Below are 19,991 nucleotides of genomic sequence, written 5' to 3' on the forward strand. Positions count from 1 at the left end.
ACCCAAAGCCACAAGTTCTCAGTCCCAGAGGAAGTCCTCTGGGACTGTGAGAGCTAGGTCAGCCCTTCCTGCGAGCTTCATTTTCAGGCTGGGTCTGGTCTCCGAAGCTCTCTGTGAAGTCAGCCCACCCCAGCCTGGGAAGAACAAGGGGAAGCCATCTGAGCACAATCCCATGACTCAGAACTCAATGTCACTGCTGAGAGCAAAGCAACTTGCTAGGCGGTGGCTGGAGAGCCAACACCAAAGGTCCCAGCCCAGCGAGGGTGGATACAGGAGCTAGAAGTGGTATCACGGGTGGCATTTCTTGCTCAATCTTCCAGTGTGCCCCTGAGTTGCAGGAAGTGCCCCTGGGCTCTGAAGCGTTCTCTCTAAGTCTCCTGACGACCATTTATCAAGTTGCTTCCGTGTATGAGGCCCACAGAAAGAATGTGCAGTAGTTAAAAGCAGGCAGTTCTTGTAGGTCAATGACATTTCCATTCAGTGTGTTCCTTTTCTGTTTTGTTCCAGATCTTGCTCATTACTTGACCAACACTATCTTTGTAGCAAGACACTAAAAGCGTATTCTCTGCTCATTTATAAAACCTGAAAACAATAGCAAGTTTTGAAACCACTTATTATCAGGCAAATGCTATTGAATTTCCTGTAACAGGGACAAATGGCAAATGAAGATGCAGGGCTCTGCTCCAAGTTAGCACTCTGAGGCCTGGAGTTTTGTGTTAGTACATGTTTAGGGCTCACTGTAGTAATTAAAAAAAAAAAAAAAGGCAGCCCAAAGGACTCTAGCTTTGAAGAGTGTTACTTCCCGTAGTACCTTCTAAGATAAGCTATTCACAAACGCACATCAAGGGGCCAGAAGAAGGTGGCCTGCTGATAAGACGATTTCCTAAGGCTAGTTAGAGGCTGGGGAACATCTGCCCCAAACTGTAACTTGAGTTTGGAACAGCTTATTTGTGAGGACCACGGACTATTTGGATCAAAATAACTAAACCAGAAGTGGTTTTCAAACCTTTTTTTAGCCACAAATCCTTTTGTTCAAATGATATCTCACAGGTAAGTGTGACTATTGGCAACAGATGAGAGAGCAGAGCTGTGAGCAGAGGATGAGGGGTGCTCAGGGCCTCCCTCGTGACCACCCTCAACCCCTTCCCTGCCTCAGCTGATCCTCAGAACCCTCGGGTTTGCCAAAGCATGAGCTCCTGCATCCAGCTCCCCAGAAACTGGTGTCAAATCACTGGAGAACAAGTTAAAATGAAGGGGCGATGGGAATAGAAGGACAGGCAGTCCTCCGAGGTCTTTTTAGCCCCTGTGTCTATGGGAGAGAGTCAGGTCATTGGTTTGCCAACTCCTGGGACCCAGGTGGGGTCTCGGGTGGGAGATGGAAACAAGGCAGCGAAACACCCAGCACCAGCGGAGAAGGAAGCAGCTGCTGGTGGAGGACACTCGCCCTGGAGTGAATCCACTCGCTTTTAAACCCAATTCTGCTCTTTACTATCCCAAACGCTTTGAGTACCTTTTTCAACTGGTCTGTAAAAATAACCCTCCTATGTCATGTAGGACCAAGTCAAATGAAATAATGGGCAGGGAAAGAGCTTGGGATCTCCTGCTGGGTTCTATGCTTGCAAGAGTTGCTTGTTATCATCAGGAGGGCTAAGAGCTAAGTTTTACTGTACTTGAAATACACTTAAACAACTAATCAGCGTTTTTGTTTGTTTAAGTTATCTCTTTTCCTGAACTTGATCCTCCCTTACCCCCGCATTGGTTAATACATTCCATGGTGTTTTTGAAGGTGGCATTTGGCTTTGGCTCCTTGCAGTTGGAGGCTGCGAGCAGCAGCGGGGAGGCTGAGGAAGTCAGGACCACACCCAGCGCCACTTACAGGCAATGTTCCAACCTCCAAGCACTTACTGTTTCATGAGGCGAAGCCGGGCTTTCCTCCGCAGGCCTAAAAGAAGAAACCAAGAACATCAGTCAGCACAGGCTGTGGGCCAGTGACACCAAGCCCCAGAGAGCAAGGAGGGTGATGAGAGGGACAACCAATACCTGAGACCACTTCCCTGGTGCCAGGCTCTGCTTCGCTTTCATGTGTTTTAACTCCTTTCATGCTCGCAGCAAACCTACGAGTTGGATACCTATCTTTCTTTCGTATTATGAGGGCTCTGAGGCACGGAGCAAGTGTGGTCCTGAGTAACTTGCCCAAAGTCATGCAGCTAGCAAGTGGTAAAATCAGAGTTCGAACTCAGTTAGTCTACTCCAGTCCGTGTATCTTTAAACAGGCCATCTTGCCCTTCACGGCAGGTCAGGAATGAGAGGTTGTACAGATGGTGGTCTTAAACTAGAGCATGTGTATTCAGGAGATATGCAAGATTTCCCATCGAGATGAAGGAAGAAAATATGAGCATGGCCGTTTACAGGTTTATCTCATCCTTTATTACTTTTTATTTTTGAAGCACATTTAATAACATACATAATATATTAAATAAATAAATACAGCTAATTGAAGTGTTTATTATTTTTAATTTTTTTACTAATGAGGTCCTTGATCAAAAAAGTTTGCAGACCACCGAACTATAGAACACAGTAAATGGATTCCTTCGTGGATGGGAATTGTAGGAAAAATGTGCCTGTAATACGTTTCTCTAGGGAGAGGGTCCATAATTGTCATCACATGTTCAAAGGAGTCTGTGATCTACAAAACAGCCACTGATCTCATCCATGCCCCTTCAGGCTACCCTCTCTGATCTCTGATTTTATATAAGCCAAGAAAGGGTAAGTGACTTGTTCGAGGTGACACAGATGAACCTGAAACTTTGGACTCTTAGGCAGCTGTGTAGGCTTCCCCTGCAGCTGGGGGCCCATAGAAGAAGATGATTTTTCTTCTATGTGGCTGAGAGCAGCAGTCATCTCTGAGTTTCCCTACATCTTCACGGAGGGGAAAAATTTCTAGCTTCTGGGAAAGTAACCCAAACCCCACTTCAATCTCTATGTACTGCGTTCACCACAACTGTTCACAGGAGTTCCCATTTACTGAGCATATATCCCAGCTTGGCATTTTGGGCAGGACTTTGCAAACAGCAACCTTGGGAGGTAGATAATATTGTCTTTGGGTGGGACAGCCAAGGCTCAGAGAGGACAGGGCATGCACCCAAGGTCTCTGAGTCAGCATAGTGGGTTCAAACCCAGTTTTGTCTGACTCTAGAGACAGAATGGTTCCCTACTCCTGCAGTATAGCCTCAGGCCAAGAAGCATTCCGCAACTACCTCCAGTTCTCAGGGGGCAAACTTCCATCAGGCTCACATCTGCCTTGCTCCCCTAGAGAAGGAAGGACTCTCAGGGACACCTTTAACAGCAAAAAAGGGTCACCATGACTGCCCAAGAGGAGACAACTTACAATATAAGTGGATAGCCACACCCAAGGACACCAGAAGAATCAGGACACCAGCCAGCAACAGACCAAGGATAACGGGGCCACAAGGTGGGCCTGGAAGACAAACATTGAACATTTGAGACACACAAATAAATATAAAAAGGGAAAAATCAACTGGAAGCCACCTCTCAGAGAACACTCCTGTTTGTATATTTCCTTCTAGTCTCTTTTCTAGGCACTTTAAATACACTGAGATAATTTTATATGTAAAATTTCATGTCTCATGTCCAAATTAAAAAAAAAACTAATTAAACTCAGAAGCTATTTATGTTCAAAGGAAATAGACAACTTTTATGACTAATGAGATTTTTACTATTTATTTTTTAAACTTATTTTAATTTCATAAGAAATAGCTGAATATATTTTCACTGTAAAAGATTCCCATATATAAGTGCCCTTTGACATCCTTGCTCCTTCACAGCAGCAGTAAATGCTATTAATTTGGTATCTTTGTCTCTGTATTTTCACACACATAATTTACATAGACACATATAATCTTTTAAAAAGAGAGGATTATATTGTACGAATTGTTCTGCAACTATTTTCTTCACTTAAACATTTCAGCACACTTTTTTTCTAGCAGAGTAACATCTGAAGTATAGATATACAATAGATTATTTCGCCATCAGAGGACATTTTATTTCCTGTGTTTTATTTTTACAAATAATTTTGTGGAGAACATCCTGGTATGTTTCTTCTTATGCAGGGGCCTGCCTGACACAGATACCGAAAACAGGAACTAATAAACCATAGACTATGCCCATTTTAAATTATAACAGATACTGTCAAGTGCCTTCCAAAGAGGCTACCTCGATCTCCATTTCAACCGCCAATTGTATACCCTGCCGACCCTTGATATTATCAAGGATTAATTTTTGCCAGTCTAGTGGGTGGAAAATGATATTTTACTTCAATTTCCTGATTATTTGTCAGCTTCAGCCTATTTTTATATATTGGCTAGGTTTTTTCTTCTATGAGTTGCCTATTTGTTCCTTTGTCCATTTTGTATGCTATTTAAACAGCAGAATTTATATTATCAAAGCCCCAATCTTTCTCTGACACCCTCCGTGCCCCTATGGTTGTGCGGGTGACTGAGGGGCAGAACCAGGACACATGGGTGAAAAAGGAGAGGTTGCAGATTTGGGATTGAGGTTTAAAAAAATTAGAAAGAGTTTTGGATGTCAGGAAAGGGAGAGAATTTTTACTGAATATCTATTACGTGCCAAGTACAATACTAACTGCAAACTTCCATCTTGTGAGGAAGGAGGGTATTACTATCATTTCTCTCTCTCATTTTGCAGTTCAGAAAAACCAAGATTCAAAGAGATTAAACGACATGCCCAGGGTCGCCCAGGTACTGAAAGGCAGAGCCAGGCCATGAACACAGATCCTCCAAACTCTAAAGCCCCTGCTGGTCCCACCAGGACAGCTCATGGCTCACAGCTAATAGCACAATAGCACTGAGAGGCAGGGAGGGAATGGAGTGGGCCCCTCCAGGGGAGGGAGCCGGCCACTGCCAGGGCTGGACTGTGCACTGTGGAGGGGAGGCTGGGTGAGAGGCCCTTGAGAGTCCTTCTCACCTCTGAGATGCGAGGGTTTCTATCTGCCTCCATCTTAACCTCCTTCGTGTTCTCCCAGCCTGGATGAACCTCAAAAACATGATACTAAGTAACTAGGCATGAAAAACTGCGTAGTTTTTTATTCCATTTATATGAAATGTCCGAAAGAGGCAAATCTATAGAGGTAGAAAGCAGATTAGTGGTTGCCAGGGGGTGGGGTGGGAACAGAGACTCGCTATAAACAAGTACAAAGAAACTTCTTGGGGTGATGGAAAAGTTCTAAAACTAGATTGTGGTGATAGTTGCATAACTTGGTAAATTTAGTAAAATCATTGAGTTATGTGTTTAAAATGGGTGAATTTTATGATCTGCAAATTATAACTCGATAAAGTTTGTTTTGCTTGTTTTGTCTTTTAAGTACTGGAGGTGGGTGAAGGCTGCAGGGTGGTGCAGGAAAGAAGGTCTCTTCTTTCTGCGGGAGGGTGGGCCAGGGAAAGCTTCCTGAAGGGTGGTCATAACGGAACTGGAGGCAAGCAAGAAATCTGCGTACAGCACGGCCATCTGCCCAAAAACGTGACTCCTAGAAAAGCTGTTGCTTCTAATAACTGCGGTGAAAAGTCTGCTTGGGCAGGGAGCTGGTGGCCAGAGCCACACACTGACACATCACCCGGCTTCCTTGCCTCACTTGGGGGTTGGGGGCTCCTAAAGTCTGGACCTTACCGCATTTCTCCTGAGACAGTGGATTAGAAATTGTTCTCAATGTCTTTCAAAGGGCAGTCCTGAGCCTTAGGGAGCAGCTCCCTCCCTATGGGGGCCATGTGGGTTTCATTCAGAATAATAAGCTTTGAGCTCTGTCGGAGTGCCCTGCCAAGCTGAATGCCTTATAATAGTATCTCATTTAATACTGCCTTCTTTTTAGCCAGGTAAACGCCCGCGTTTTACAGATGAAAAAAATGGAGGTTCAGAAAGGCTGACTCACTTGCCTAAAGTCCCACAGTATAGCCTGGATGACTTACCACTAGGCAACACTGTCCCACGGTCTCCACCTTAAATGCAACCTCCATTTACTCCCCAACTTCTCCACTCCACTTGGCTATCTTCACCTATATCCTGGTTATTCTAAATAGGCTACTAATGCTAGCTTTTCATTTTGCCCCAGGATTTTACTGAAGGTTGAAATAAGAAATGATGCAAGAAATGCAAAGACCTTTCCTCCATCATTTATAAAATTGTTACTGAATTTGTTTGCATCCTCGTCTTCATGGCCCTATTGTATTTGCCCTTTGTGTCCTTTTTTTATGGTACCCTCCCTGGAATCTTTAGGCAAAACTATAAAATGAGGTCCATCTTGATGTTTCCCAGGATGCTGCCCTCTGCATCTGGATTCTGATGTTCTTTTCACTGTGACCTCACATGGCAGCTTCTCACTCTCATCTCCTAGATCCTGTTAGATGCCTCTTCCAGACTCTTTCTGGTACTTCATATATCTTTAAGACAAAGCAACCCCAGCAGCACGAGGCAGTCTGGTGTGGCTGCTGGTGGTTTATTCTATGGATTGGAGTTGATGGCACTTTCTGTTTGTCACCAGTAACTTTTGGGGAACAGAGGTCAGTATTTTCCCACATTCGGCTGATAGGTTCAAGAAAAGTGAGTGTGTATATGTATTCCAACTGCAGTGTCTGGTGCTTATAGCACAGAGAGGCAAGTTTGCTCACTCATTAACAAACATATTAGGCACATACTGTGTGTTAGGTCCTCTGTTAGCATCAAAACTGGGAAAATTTAAAGTTCTGGTCCTTCGGGTTGGGTTTTTTGTTTGTTAGTTACATATTGTAAAGTTCTCCTGTTTAAAGTATATAACTTAATGTTTTTTGGTAAATTCGCAGAAATATGCAACCATCCCCACGATCTAATTTTAGAACATTTTTATCCCCCGCAAAAGAAATCTTGTACCTATTAGCAGTCACTCTCCATTTTTCTTCCAACTAATCTACTTTCTGTCTCTATGGAATATCATATTCTGAACATTTCATGTCAATGGGATCATATTATGCATGGTCTTTCGTGATTAGCTTCTTCCACTGCATAATATTTTTGAGATTCATCCATGTTGTAGCATGTATCACTACTTAGTTCTTGATTATGACCAAATAATATTTTATTGTATGAAGATATTATGACCAAAAATATTCCATATTTTGTTAATCCATTTATCAGTTGGCGGACATTTGAGTTGTTTCTACTTTGGGGCTATTATGAATAATACTGCTAGGAAAATTTGTGTGCAAGTTTTGGGTAGAAGTATCCTTTATTAAGTTTTGTCCTGTGACAATTGGTGAGTGTGTCCCTCACTAGACTATGAGCTGCTGAAGGATAGCACTGCTGTCATACTCAGCTTGCTTTCTGACCCCTGCTCAGGGCCAGAGAAACAGGCTCAAGAGTTTGCATTTGGGAAGAGCTTATAAAAGGAAGGAAGGAAGGAAGGAAGGAAGGAAGGAAGCAAAGAGAATGTCTGCTGTGCTTCTGACAGTCTAAGGGGATGGGAGAACTCACCCTTCTGGGTCACTGTGCTTGGGAGCCGGCACCTTTTCTTCTTGGGGGTGGACTTCTTGGTGGGCTGAGCAGTGGTGGGAAGGACATCGACTACAGAAAGCAAGCAAGACATATATTTTAGTCAGATAAATAGCAGGTGGACTTAGTGACAAAACTTAAAACTCCATGTCTTACCTCCAGGTACTGAAGTCCTTATGACTATTCTTTGGCTGCTATAGAGCTTGAAGGTCACAGAACAATAACATTTTTGATCTGTTTCCCCAACTCTCAGATCTATCTGTGGGCCTAGGGACAGGGGTCAGGTTGGTGTCCTGGAGAGAGAGAGGCTCTGGAGCTAAACAGACCTGAACAGAGAACCGGCACCCATGATTAACCACTGTGTGACTTGGGGAAAGTCCTATCACTTTTCGGTTCCTCAGTTTCCCCACCTGCTGAAATAAAGATGGTCCCCACCTCCTTCTTGGGGTTGTTGTGAGAATTAAAGGGGGCAGTGTTCCCAGCAAAGTGTGAAGTAGACATGGCTCCATCTAGCTGAAGACATGGCTCCACTTGAGCTGAAGCCAGAGTCCCCACGCCCTTGACATGACCTGCCAATCCCTAAGCCAGTAGAGGAAGTTCATGGAAAGGAGGCGAGTGCTTTTTTCTGCACGTACAATGCCATACACATTGTATATATTGGGATTTTCTTTCCTGCTCAGGTGTCTTTAAAAATTATGTACTATCAGAGTCAGAGAGATCTTTAGTCTAGTCTCAACTTTTAATTTCAAAGAGAATGTCTGTGAAATTAAGGGGAGGGGCTGACCCCAAACCCCTCTCCTGACTCCTGGATGAGTCACTCCTCTATTTTGTTCTAATTCAGTGTCTCATGCTGAAGTATTGTAATAAAGCAGTGGGATAAGTACACAGGGTAAAGTGAGATGCCCAAGGCACAGAGGCACTACTTAATTCAGCTTTTGCCTGTGGGTTGAGGAAAGACATTTCACTGAAATGATTTTTTACAAAATAGGGCTACACCATGAACTTAAACTCTAGAGTCAAGGCACAATGGCGGGGCAGCAACCGGCCACTTTGGGGCTGGCTTCTTCCATATAAAAAGTGCACACTTCGAGCCCTCCCTGCCTTGAGCCTCCCGAGGAAATTGTAGGTAACATGCACCGCTCTGCCTGCTTCACGAGGCTTTGAGAAGAGCCCGCTAACTAGAATGAACACTTACTAAGCTTCTACCATGCACTAGTGGCGGTGCCAAGCACTTCAGCGTGTTTATTGGATGTGACGGCTTTTGGGACTATTATAGGCAGTACCATCCCCATTTTACCCCCAAGGAAGACTAGGTGCATGGAAGTGAAATAACTTGCCCAAAGTGTGAGAGGCAGGAAACAGCAGAGCCAGAATTCAAGTCAGAAGATTCCAACTCAAGGCTCTCATTGTGCCACACTGCTTTGGGTGCGAGTGCTTTTTTCACAAAAAGTTATGCATGTCAGCAACCCAAGATCCTGGTCATCAGAATGCTGGAGGAAACTAGTGTAAAAGGAAAAACAAACCAGTTATAGTGCTCTAAGGGTGCGTGAGGGGCCTGGCCCTTTGCCAGTGGTGTTGTAACATTCTGTTATCTCTCTCAATCCTCAAGGCCCTAGGAGTGTTCATTCTTCTTACTTTATACACGAGGGGACACAGAGGTCTCTCCATGGGTCAGTGGTGAGCCAGCAAGGGAGCCAGATCTGTAGGACCTCTGTGCCTTGGCTAAACACAGTGGCCTAGGTCTGATGGGGGTTTGTAGACAGGCTTGCTCCATTTTAATTTCTTCTTGCCCAGAACCAGACCCCCTTGATTCCTCCTGACACCATCCGCCCCCTCTGGGTTCCCTCCTCCCCTGCACCAAAAGACAGGCCTTTTGAACCCATCGTGTGCTTCAGGGGCCTGAAAAAGGCCCTGTCTTTCCCCAGATACTTTATCATCTGGCTCCTCCTTCAAAATGCACTGGCCTCCGGCAGGAGGTGGGCTCTAGCTCTGGTTCTCCTGCCCCTGCAGAAATAATGTGGTCACAAGCACTTGCCTTGGGGAGCGACTGCCATTCCTGAGAGCTGGGCAGCAGGAGGGGTTTGAAAATGTCAAGACCAGGAGTGAGTGGGTGGCGATGGAGGTGGGGGAGCTTCTACGAACCAGTAGTGCTAATTTTATCATCCACCTTTCACGGACCCTGAAATCTCATGAATGAGAAGATGTGGGACTCACAGAGACAAAAACAATAAACCAAACCAAAACCCCAGCTACCTAAAGCCCAATTTTCAATACAGGAATTAGTTGACAACCCTCAAATAATGTTCAGATTCTTATCTAGAGATCTCGTTCCTCCCACCCCTCAACTTCCTGATTTAAGGCCCATGGCTGATGAGATGTGGCAGAGCATCACTGATTTTTTTCTTCCTAATTGCGCTGCTGTCCCCAGCTATCCTTGTACCTCCCATGCTGAGTGGTCTAATTCCTGGAGGGCCCCTTTGTTGCTCTCAGTGTCCCCAGTGTGAGAAGAACCCACATGAGCAGGAAGCAGGATAGTAGGAGGGAGACCTTCAGAGGATTTGCCCCGGCCATGAGCTAACCTGGGGACGGGGCTAAAGCCAGACGTAGGCCTTCGAGAATTTCTGCCATGACTCCTTTGTACCCTTGATAGTTTAATCCTCACAGTCCAATATGGCAGCCATTTGCCACGTGTGCTACTGAGCATGTGGAACACAGCCAGTCTGACACGATATGTGCTCTATATGTAAAACATACATGGAATGCTTAGTACGAAAAGGGAATATGAAATATTTCAGTAATAATTTTATTTTGCTTATATTTTGAAATGATAATATTGATAAACCGGGTTAAAATGCATTATTTAAATTAATTTCAGTGTTTCTTTTTAGTTTCTTAAATGTGGCTGTCAGAAATTTTTAAATTGTATTTATAGCTCACAATAAATTTCTACTGGATGTGCTGACTTAACTTATGCAGAACTGTAGCTTCTAGGGGCTGGAGGGGGTCCTGGAGGCCATCAGTAGCCCCACGATACAGATGAGAAAACTGTGGCCCAGGGAGGAGAGTGACCTGCCCAAAAGCACACAGTGAATTTGCAGTAGAACTTGCAGCTGGGCTTGGGGTCCAGTCTCCTCATTCCCTGTGATTTTGGGTGTGGGTTCAAGCCATAGGCGTCCCTGCAGAATGTCAGGGCACCTACCCCTCCACTGGTCCCTGTGTATATACTCTGAAGGGATTTCTGAGACCATCGTCAGGCCTGGGGACGCAGCTCAATCTAGTCACAGTTTCAGCTGGGCCTGATGTGGATGAAGGACAGTGTTGTCCTGTCCCTGTAAGAAGCAATGATGCTTATCGGCACCACATTTACGACGAGATCATAATAGCATCTCCCTCCTAGGGTAGTTGGCAGCATTAAGCGAGATCAAAAAAAACATGAAACACTCGCATGGGCTTGGCCCTGGGCAAGTCTCAAAATATATTTTGTTACCATTAGCTATAGTGCTATTGCTCACGCTGTCGTCCCTTCCTGCAGAGCTGGGCTTGCTGAGAGTAGGGCAGCCCCTGTGTCTGAGAGCCACCTGCAACATGTGGGCTCTCAATGCTCATCGCTAGTATTGGACCAGAGTCTTACCCACATTCAGCTGAATTCTTTTCCAGAAGGTCAGCTCGGGGTTCCCGATGGTCATGCAGAAGTAGACACCACTGTCGGAAATCTTCACACTTGTGAGATTGAGAATGGACTGGCTTTTCTCCTGAAGCACAATTATCTTCTCCTGTTTCACACCCTCACCGTACACAGCCCCTTTTGTGGGATCCCAGAAGGCCAGGAACTCATGGTGACTCTTTTCGCTTGGGGCCTGGCGCTGTCTCAGCCAGTAGATACGTGTGTTGCTGGAGGAGTATTTGGTTTCACAGTACAGCTCCATCTTACTGTTGGTCTCAGTCGTTTTGTGCTCAAGAATTGGCTGGAGTGCAGAGCTGTCATGGAGAGCTACGAGAAACGGAAGGAGCAGAGACTATCAGCACGTTTTCCTAGGCCACAGTGCTGGGACCCCACAGTCACCCTGAGTCGAGTATCAAAGGAAAAGCCATGGAAGAACCGGCCCAGTTGCAGGGTCCAAGGGCTGTTGTAAATGCAGCTGCTGGCTCCTGGACTCAAGAGCTCAAGCATCCCAACTTCCAGGAGCTCATCTGTAAGGTGGGTGTTTACTCTGTCCAACTTTATAAAGGGAACAGGGGAGAGAGCTGCTTTTGTTGACGACATGCTTATAAGCCTAGCTCTTTGCATAATTATCTCAATCAAGCTTCAAACTCACTTTAAGATTTTTGTCCCCATTACACAGATGAAGAAACTAAGGCATGAAGTTACTTGTTTAAATTTCCACTTGCAGCTAGTTACGTGACCTGGGATTCAAACTCAATGATTTGAAGTCTGAAGTCAAGGCCTTTCACCTTGCCCTGCTGCCACTCAATGTATACGGCTTCAGTAGGCTTCCGGCAGCTGAAGGAGACCCAGGGCAAGCTGGGAGAGGAGTTCAGAATCACAGGCAGAACACAGGGATGATTTGACCAATATAGAAGAGGGGCAGCCTCAGTTTCTAGACAGCAATGACAACCAGTAAGAGGAAATCACTATCCCCTGGTAGGCATAATTAATGCCTATCACTTGCTAACCCAACAATTGATAGGTCACTGGATCCCCTTCTTGAGTGGAAGGACAGACACCTCAGAACCAGGCCTGAGAGTTCATTTTAGTCTCAGACAGGAAGCACTTCAAGTAAGGAATTGTTCAAGTAAGAAAACGAGGGCAGAACTCACAGACTTGGCCTTGAACCAAGCCTCTGTCTCACAGCAGCTGTGGAACCTCAGGCAAGTCATGGAGCCTGTCTCTTCTCTTTAAAAGAAGGGTGAATTGAGGCTGTTGGTCTATCTGCCTCTAAAGGTTAGAATGTCCGAGGAAGCCAACGGTAAAGCACTATATAGGTAAATCATTATCCATGTGTCTCACATATCAGAGGTTGTTACTGGCGGCAAATGAAATCTTAAGGAGAAGGATTAGAATGGGTCTGTCGCAGCCAAGTTCAACAAACTAAATCTGACTTAGTGGCCTTTCACCTTAGCTGTGGGGCAGAGAGAGAGCTTGCAGGCCAGGGCAGAGACCCAGGAGCAGCCAGGCACAGACTTGAGTTGGCAGAAGAGAGACCAGAGTGTGTGTGTGTGTGTGTGTGCTGCAGTTACAAGCAAAGTGGTGTGTGTGTGTGTGTGTGTGTGTGTGTACCTAAGGGGAGCTGGCTTACTGAGGTGGTGGCTCATATTCACAATCCTACCTATACTTGCTCCATGGCCCCTCAAAGGACTTCTCTAACACTGATGAAATGAACTTAAAATTTTTGACTCCACTCACAGACCACTCTAAGCTTCCATTTGCATCAAGAATGAAATGATACCTGGGGCCCAAGCGGCTGCTGGGCCTTTTCTTTTGTCCCTAAACACCATACTGCCTTTTCAGCAGAGTAGAGATTCTTCAATGTTTTGGGTCACTGGCCCCTTGGGGAAGATAATAAGAATAGAAAATGCCAATATTTATTGAACTGTGCTAAGCATGGTGCATGCATTATACCATTTAATTCTTACCAAATCCTGTTTTACGCCCATTTTACACATGAGGAAATGGAGGCACAGGAAGGTCAAGGTCACACAGCCTGTATGTGGTAGATTCAGTTTGAAACCCAGGTCTGCAACTCTAGAACCTGAGTTTTGGGCCACTCCCTGAACTGAGGAAACCTCTGGTTCCAGGATCTCGGTCACCTGCTCGTGTACACATAGTGGGGCCACAAGTACACGGACTCATGAAAACCTTCCAGGAATGCCCAGATATGGCGCCTCAAAGGGTAAAAAGATGAGAAGAAGCACCAGGTTGTTAGTGTATGTTCTCCCTCCTGCGTCCTGACATGAAGACTTCCTGGCTGACATCTGCCCTGGTCTCGCTCTCGTGACCACTTGCTTTTCAGTCCCTGGGGACTGAACACCGAGCCATGATCGAGTCTCATCTATGTGCTGGACATGGAGCCAGGCCTTGCCACATGTGTGGTCTCATTTGATTCATTTGATTCTCTCAGTAACCCAGTGACTCCATTCTCAGAGGGACCTGCTGTTTCTAAAATGATTGGCAATAACTTTAGGAGATTTGAATGGCCTGGAGTAGCTTCTACTTCAGATGTTATTAAGCTCGCTGGGTGAGAGCCTGGGCTGGCAGGACTTATCACCGCTGGCAGGATGACCAGCTTTGGGTTTTTGTACAAGAGAGCAAATCAAGCACAGGTTGGTGCGCAGTTTGGGGGCGAAGGGGCTTCTTCTAAAAGGTGATCTGACAAAGCTTAGTTAGAGAGACAATCTAGACTCTCTCCTCCATTCCACTTCCAACATTTCAACTCCAACACTGCTCATTACTGGAGTCACACTACATACCCAGCCCCAGGGACTATTGGGGAAACAGGGGACCTGGAGGGAATATCGGGCCATACCTGCCGGGTAAGTGGCAACAAGGCAACAGCCTGGTATTTGGCAGATTGTATTACAAAAACTTGCCCGGAAGTAATAAAAGTGTACCTACAGAACCCTGGGTCAAGTGTGGGACGCCAAAGACAGAAGACGGCCTCTGGCACCTTCTTGGACCCTGGGCAAGAGCATTTTTCCTTCCTCTCTGGACCTCCACCCTCTTTCTCTTTTCTTCTTCCTATCTTCTTCCATCCTTCCTTCCCTTTTCCCCTCTCTCTTCTCTTCCTGAGTCTCCGTCTCCTAGCTCCAGACTTTGGGCAGAGGTGCCCTCAGTCCTGGAGCCCCGCAAACCTCCGAGTAATGAGCTCTCGGGAGGACTTTCCTTTCTACCCTCAGGGATCGTGGCTGCCGGCTGCTTCCAGGTGTCCCGCAGCCCCGGGCTCTGGGATCTGCATTCCACCGGGACAGTCCATCATAAACTCCACCGCTCGGGCTCTTCCCGGGTGCAGCGCAGACTACCCGCCCCAGCCCCGCACCTCGCTAGTCTTCCGGACTTACCGGCCAGCTGTGCGGCGAGGAGGAGCCAGGGACGCAGCTGCATCTTGGCCTGGACACCTGGTCCTCGACTGAAACAGTACCCGCTGGGGCGGGGGGCGGGGAGGGGGGGTGGAGAGGGTGGGGACCCAGACAAGGCGGGACTGGGAGGGGCGGGGCCCGGTGGGTGTCTGGTGTGAGGATGGCAAGGTCTCCGCCCTCATTCTCCCCGCCTTTCAAAGGTCTTGGCTGCGTTTGCAAAAAGCCCACTAGAATCCCTGCTTTCGGGCAAGACCTGCACCAAGCACTTCCACGTGTGTGATCGCCTTCTGCCTTGGGAGGTGGTCAGAATAGAGTCATGGCTCCATGGGACAGTTCAGGCAACTGAGGCTCGGAGAAGTCAGAATGTTTAAGGGCCCGTAGGAGTGAGTAGTGGAGCGGGACCCTAACTTGGGTCACTTTTCTTTTTGAGTAGTTGTTGGGAGGCACTCTCCTGGGTGCCTCTGGCTCAGCCGAGCCTAGAGTGACCAAGACCTGGGCCCTGCCCTTAAGGGCACACACTTGTGAGGGACAAAGGAAAGTTAATTGACTGTGACACATGGTATGATGCTTGAGGATGGTGAGCTGGAACTGGGGAGGGGGTCCCCAACCCTGCCTGGGGGTGGGTGGGAGCCCAGCATAGCCCTTCAGAGTAAGATCATGGGGCCTCCTACCCTTCTCACAGGTGCAATTCCTGTTAAAATAACACTAAAATGAGAAATTAGCAGATGAACAAAGTTGCCTACTTTGAAACTATGTGAATGTGTGCGCTCTGCTTTCCTGCTCTGTGCATGCCCTGCAGCTGTATCTGCAGGTTTTGTCCTCCGGCCCTAGGCAGGGAGACTTGCCGGGCTAGTCTTCATGCTCAAATTCGGGTTACAGAGGAAAGAGGCTGGGGAGTTGGGAGAGGGCATTCTGAGGAGGAGTGTGAGGGCCTGCAGGGGAGAGGGAGCCTGGGAAAGGCTGTGGGAGTGTGGGAGGAGACCACAATATCAACAAGGACCTAGACAAGCAGGCCCTGTGGGTCACCCTAACAGCTTGGAGTTTGTCTAAGAAGGAATAGTGAGTCACAGGGGGTGGAAAGCAAGCAGTGGGGCAGGGACACTGTCAGCTTCAGGGTCCAAAGCCAGTATACTTTCTATCCCATCCTGCCACAGCTCCTTTGCCCATTGCTGTTAGCAGGCACTACTGAGCTAGGTGCAGAGAGCTCAAAGTCACTAAAGGGGAAGGAGCAGGTATGTCCTGAGCTCCTACAGCCCAGTCAGAGGCCAGAGTCTCTCTTGAAATTTTCCTTGTTCCTGGGAGCTGAGTCCTGTGCATACACTGGGCAGACAGCGAGGGGAAAGCACAGGCTAGTGTGAGCTTTTTTTTTTTTTTTTTTAATTGAACTGATAATCATGAACACAAAATTAACCATTTTAAAGTGCACAATCCAGTGGTATTTAGTACATTCACAATGCCATGCAACCACCACCTTTATCTAGTTCCAAAACATTTTCATCTCCCGCCCCCAAATCCTGTACTTATTAAGCAGTCACCCTCTATCGCCTCCTAACCCTCTTCCCAAATCTTGATATATATATACAGCCACTATATCTATCTATATATATCTATATAGATATAGTGGCTATATCTATCTATATCTATCTATATAGATATAGCGGCTATAAAGTGATATCTTATTGTGCTTTAGATTTGCATTTCCCTAATAACTAATGATGTTAAACATCTTTTCATGTGCTTCTTGGCCATTTGTATTTCTTCTTTGCATGTCTATTTAAATCCTTTTAAAAACTGGGTTATCTTTTTATTGTTGTTATAAGAGTTCTTTATATATTATGAATACTCTATGATTTAAAAATATTTCCTCCTATACAGTTGATTGTCTTTTCATTTTGTCGATGATGTCCTTTAATGCACAAAACTTTTTAATTCTGATGAAGTCCAGTTTATCTATTTTTCTTTTCTTGCTTATGCTGTTGGTGTCACGTCTCAGAATTCATTGCAAAATCCAAGATTTACCTTGATGTTTTCTTCTAAGAGTTTATAATTTTTGTTCTTATATTTCAGTTGTTGATCCATTTTGAATTTGTTTTTATATGTAGTATGAGGTAGGGGTCCAATTTTATTCTTTCACATGTGGATATTAAGTTGTCCTGGCATCATTTGCTGAAAAGATTATTCTTTTCCCATTGAATAGCTTTGGCACTCTTGTTGAAAACCAGTTTATAATAGATGTATAATATAAGCTTATTTCTAGACTCTCAATTCTATTCTTTTTACCTATATGTCTATTTTTATGCCAGCAGCACGCTGTTTTGATTATTGCAGTGTGATGGTGAATTTTATGTTGGCTTGACGAGGCCACAGATGCCCAGATAGCTGATTAACCATTATTTATGGGTATGTCTGTGAGATTGTTTCGGGAACAAACTAGTGTTTGAATTGGTGGACTGAATAAAGCAGATGGCCCTCCCCAGTGTGGGTATCATCTAAACCTCTGAGAGCCTGAATAGAATAAAAAGGCAGAGGAATCTTGGACTTGTCCTTCCTCTACCTGTGTGCCTGATCTGGGGCACCAATTTTCTCCTGCCCTCCTCACTCTTTGCTCTCAGGCCTCTGGGCTTACACTGGAATCTACACCATTGGTCCTCTGGCCCTAATAGGGCCTTCAGACAACATTACCAGCTTTCCTGAGTTGCCAGCTTGCAGACAGCAGTTCAAGGGAGTTCCCAGCCTCCATAATGGCCTGAGCCAATACGTTTTAATAAATCTCTTATATGTATCTATTAGTTCTGTTTCTCTGGAGAACACGAATACGAGCAGCTTTGTAGTAAGTTTTAAAATCGAGAAGTGTGAGTTGTCCAACTTTGTTCTTTTTAAAATATTGTTTTAACTATCTGAGATCCTTAATACCTCCATATGAATTTGAGAATCAGCTTTTCCATTTCTGCAAAAAAAAAAAAAAGTCAGAATTGCGATAGGGATTGCATTGAATTTGTAGATTGCTTTTAGTAGTATTGCCATCTTAACGATATTAAGTTTTTCAACCCATGAACACGGATGTCTTTCCACTTATCTAGGTCTTTTAAAATTTCCTTTGCAATGTTTTTTTTAGTGTTCAGTATACAAGTTTTTCATGTTCTTGGTTAAATTTATTCTTTTGTAGTTTATTATTTTGATGCTGTTGTAAATGGAATTGTTTTTATAATTTCCTTTTTAGAGTATTTGTTGCTGGTGTATAGAAAAACAACTGATTTTTGTGTGTTGATCTTGTATGAAGGTGGTTGGAAAGAACAGTGGCTCAAGCCTGAGCATCTTAGTTGGACCATTATATCACTTGGCTCTTCCGGCCCCTGGTGTCTTGATTTCCTCATTTGATCAGTAGCGATAAGATACCAGCCTTGCCCGTCTCATCGCATTCCTTTAAGGGACAAAGGAAACCAGGGACTTGATTGTAAAATATTTGTTCAACTGAATTCTCAGAGGCTAAGCCAGACATTCTCAGATGGAGCAGGAACCTCTGGGAAGGGGCACATTTCATAGATTTATGGGCATCTATGTTGATTGTCTCAATGTTTGGGTAGGGAGAGGGAGCTACTAGCACTTAGTAGATGGGGACTAAGGATGCCAGATGTTCTACAACTGTAGGGTGGTACCAAAGAGCAAACAACGAACTCCCAAAACTTGCAAGACTCTCAGAGTTTTTCCAGACCTACATCCAGGTGAGTTATCTGCTTGTCTTGACTCGAACTCAGAAACGAGCTCCATTTTATACATCAACAAAGCCTTCCCTCCTTTCCTTCGTTCTATCTCATTTGTATTTTATTCTCGGCTTTATCCTAGTGCCCAGAACAATGACTGGAATTCAATATTTGTTATCTAAATGAACAGGTTAATGCCTATTTTCCAACTGGGTTGTTTATAGTTTCTTATTAATTGGTAGAAACTGCCTATTAGGGCTATATCAATCAGGGCCAAATCAGGAGACAAGCCATACCAGTAATATAAACAGAGAAAATTAAATTAAAAAATTTTTAAGTAATAAAATATGGTTAACTATCAAAAGGGTACAAGAAGACTTTGAGGCAGGCATTGGCAAAAGCTTTTTCCATAAAGGGCCAGATACTAAATATTTTAGGATTTGTAGAACAGGCGAAATCAAAGATATTACGTAGATAATTACATAACAACACAGAAAACAAATTTCCACACCTTTCTAAGTACACGCTTTGGAATAAAGTTCTTTAATGAGCAGAATGGGATCCACTTAGTTGGGATAACATTTTGCTTATTGAGGTTCAAATGTAAAAACATTCTTAAATGAAGGGCAATACAAAAACAGGCAGAGGGCAGGACTGGGCCTGTGGGCTGCAGTTTACTTACTCTTGGCCTTTGATGGAGGTGAAAAGGAAAGAGACTGAGAAACTTAGAAGAGGGGCTCCCCCACGTGACTGAGATTCAGACCTCTGCAGAGAGAACATGGGTGTCACAAGTAACAGAGCCCACCAGTGACAAAGAAATTTGTCAGAGGACACGTGCTGCAGCTAGATCACACACACGGGCAAGCACACACACAGACTTAACGCACAGGAAAACTGGCGATCCTGGAAAAGGAAGGGAAAGTCCCTCCTGCTCCCAGTTTACGATGTTCCTCTGGCGCCCTCTACTGGCAGAGACTAACATCAAGCCAGTTGGTAAAGGAGACAGGGTCCAGTTTCACAGAGCCAACCATAGAAGCAGCTTGGAGGTAAGAGGCAATAATTTGATAACTGGCACAAGAGATATTAATACAGAGTGTTGCAAATATTTCCCTAATATGTTGGTTACCTTTAAAAATATTTATGTATGGGAAAGGTAACAGTCTCATATAATATAGAAAGAAATGTACACTTTGGAAAGTTAGTCCCCCACCCACTCAGTTCTTGACTCCCAGAGCTCAGAGTTATCAGTATTTTGTGTATCTTTATGGAACTGTTCTATGCATATGTACAGTGCTTGTCTTTTATTTTTTTTAATTACAACAAAGTCTTTTGTCATACACAAATTGTAAATGTTTCTGCAATTATATTTATTAATTTTTCTTCTTTTCTAGCCCCTGGCTAATGTGTATTGTTCAGGAAAGCCATTCACACTCTAAGATTAAAAACCATTTTCCTCTAATAGTTTTATATTTTAATTTTTACATTTATAGCTTTAAACCATCTGGATTTTATATTTGAACAGAGTCAGAGTTGGGAATCTAAATTTGTTAACTTGGTGGCCACTGAATTTCTTCAATGTCATTTAATTCAGGCTTTCCAACAGATCCAAATTGGTTAATATCAGAACAATATTGCTCCTGACTTCATATCAGTAACAACTGC

At 44.7% G+C, this 19,991-nt stretch overlaps 1 protein-coding gene across 1 annotated transcript; it reads right to left on the reverse strand.

The window, feature by feature from the left end:
- Window positions 1–501: 501 nt before the first annotated feature.
- CD8B (CD8 subunit beta) lies at window positions 502–14,689 on the reverse strand. The gene is made up of 6 exons (XM_039852562.1): window positions 14,611–14,689; window positions 11,186–11,545; window positions 7,537–7,626; window positions 3,389–3,478; window positions 1,906–1,942; window positions 502–582 (listed from the first exon to the last, which is right to left on the reverse strand). Exons 1-6 carry the CDS (start codon window positions 14,651–14,653, stop codon window positions 570–572), a joined length of 633 nt encoding a protein of 210 aa, XP_039708496.1. The 5' UTR covers window positions 14,654–14,689; the 3' UTR covers window positions 502–569.
- Window positions 14,690–19,991: the final 5,302 nt, after the last annotated feature.

Source organism: Pteropus medius, unplaced genomic scaffold (genome assembly GCF_902729225.1).
Source record: "Pteropus medius unplaced genomic scaffold, Ma_sr-lr_union100, whole genome shotgun sequence".
In the NCBI taxonomy this organism is placed as follows: Eukaryota; Metazoa; Chordata; class Mammalia; order Chiroptera; family Pteropodidae; genus Pteropus; species Pteropus medius.

Excerpts from the sequence above, each read along its gene's own strand:
- CD8B (XM_039852562.1), bottom strand. The coding sequence starts at position 14,653 with ATGCAGCTGCGTCCCTGGCTCCTCCTCGCCGCACAGCTGGCCG. Across the intron at positions 11,546-14,610 it reads CCTCGCCGCACAGCTGGCCG|CTCTCCATGACAGCTCTGCA; the intron begins GTAAGTCCGGAA and ends CGTTTCTCGTAG. Across the intron at positions 7,627-11,185 it reads AAGAATTCAGCTGAATGTGG|TCGATGTCCTTCCCACCACT; the intron begins GTAAGACTCTGG and ends TGCTTTCTGTAG.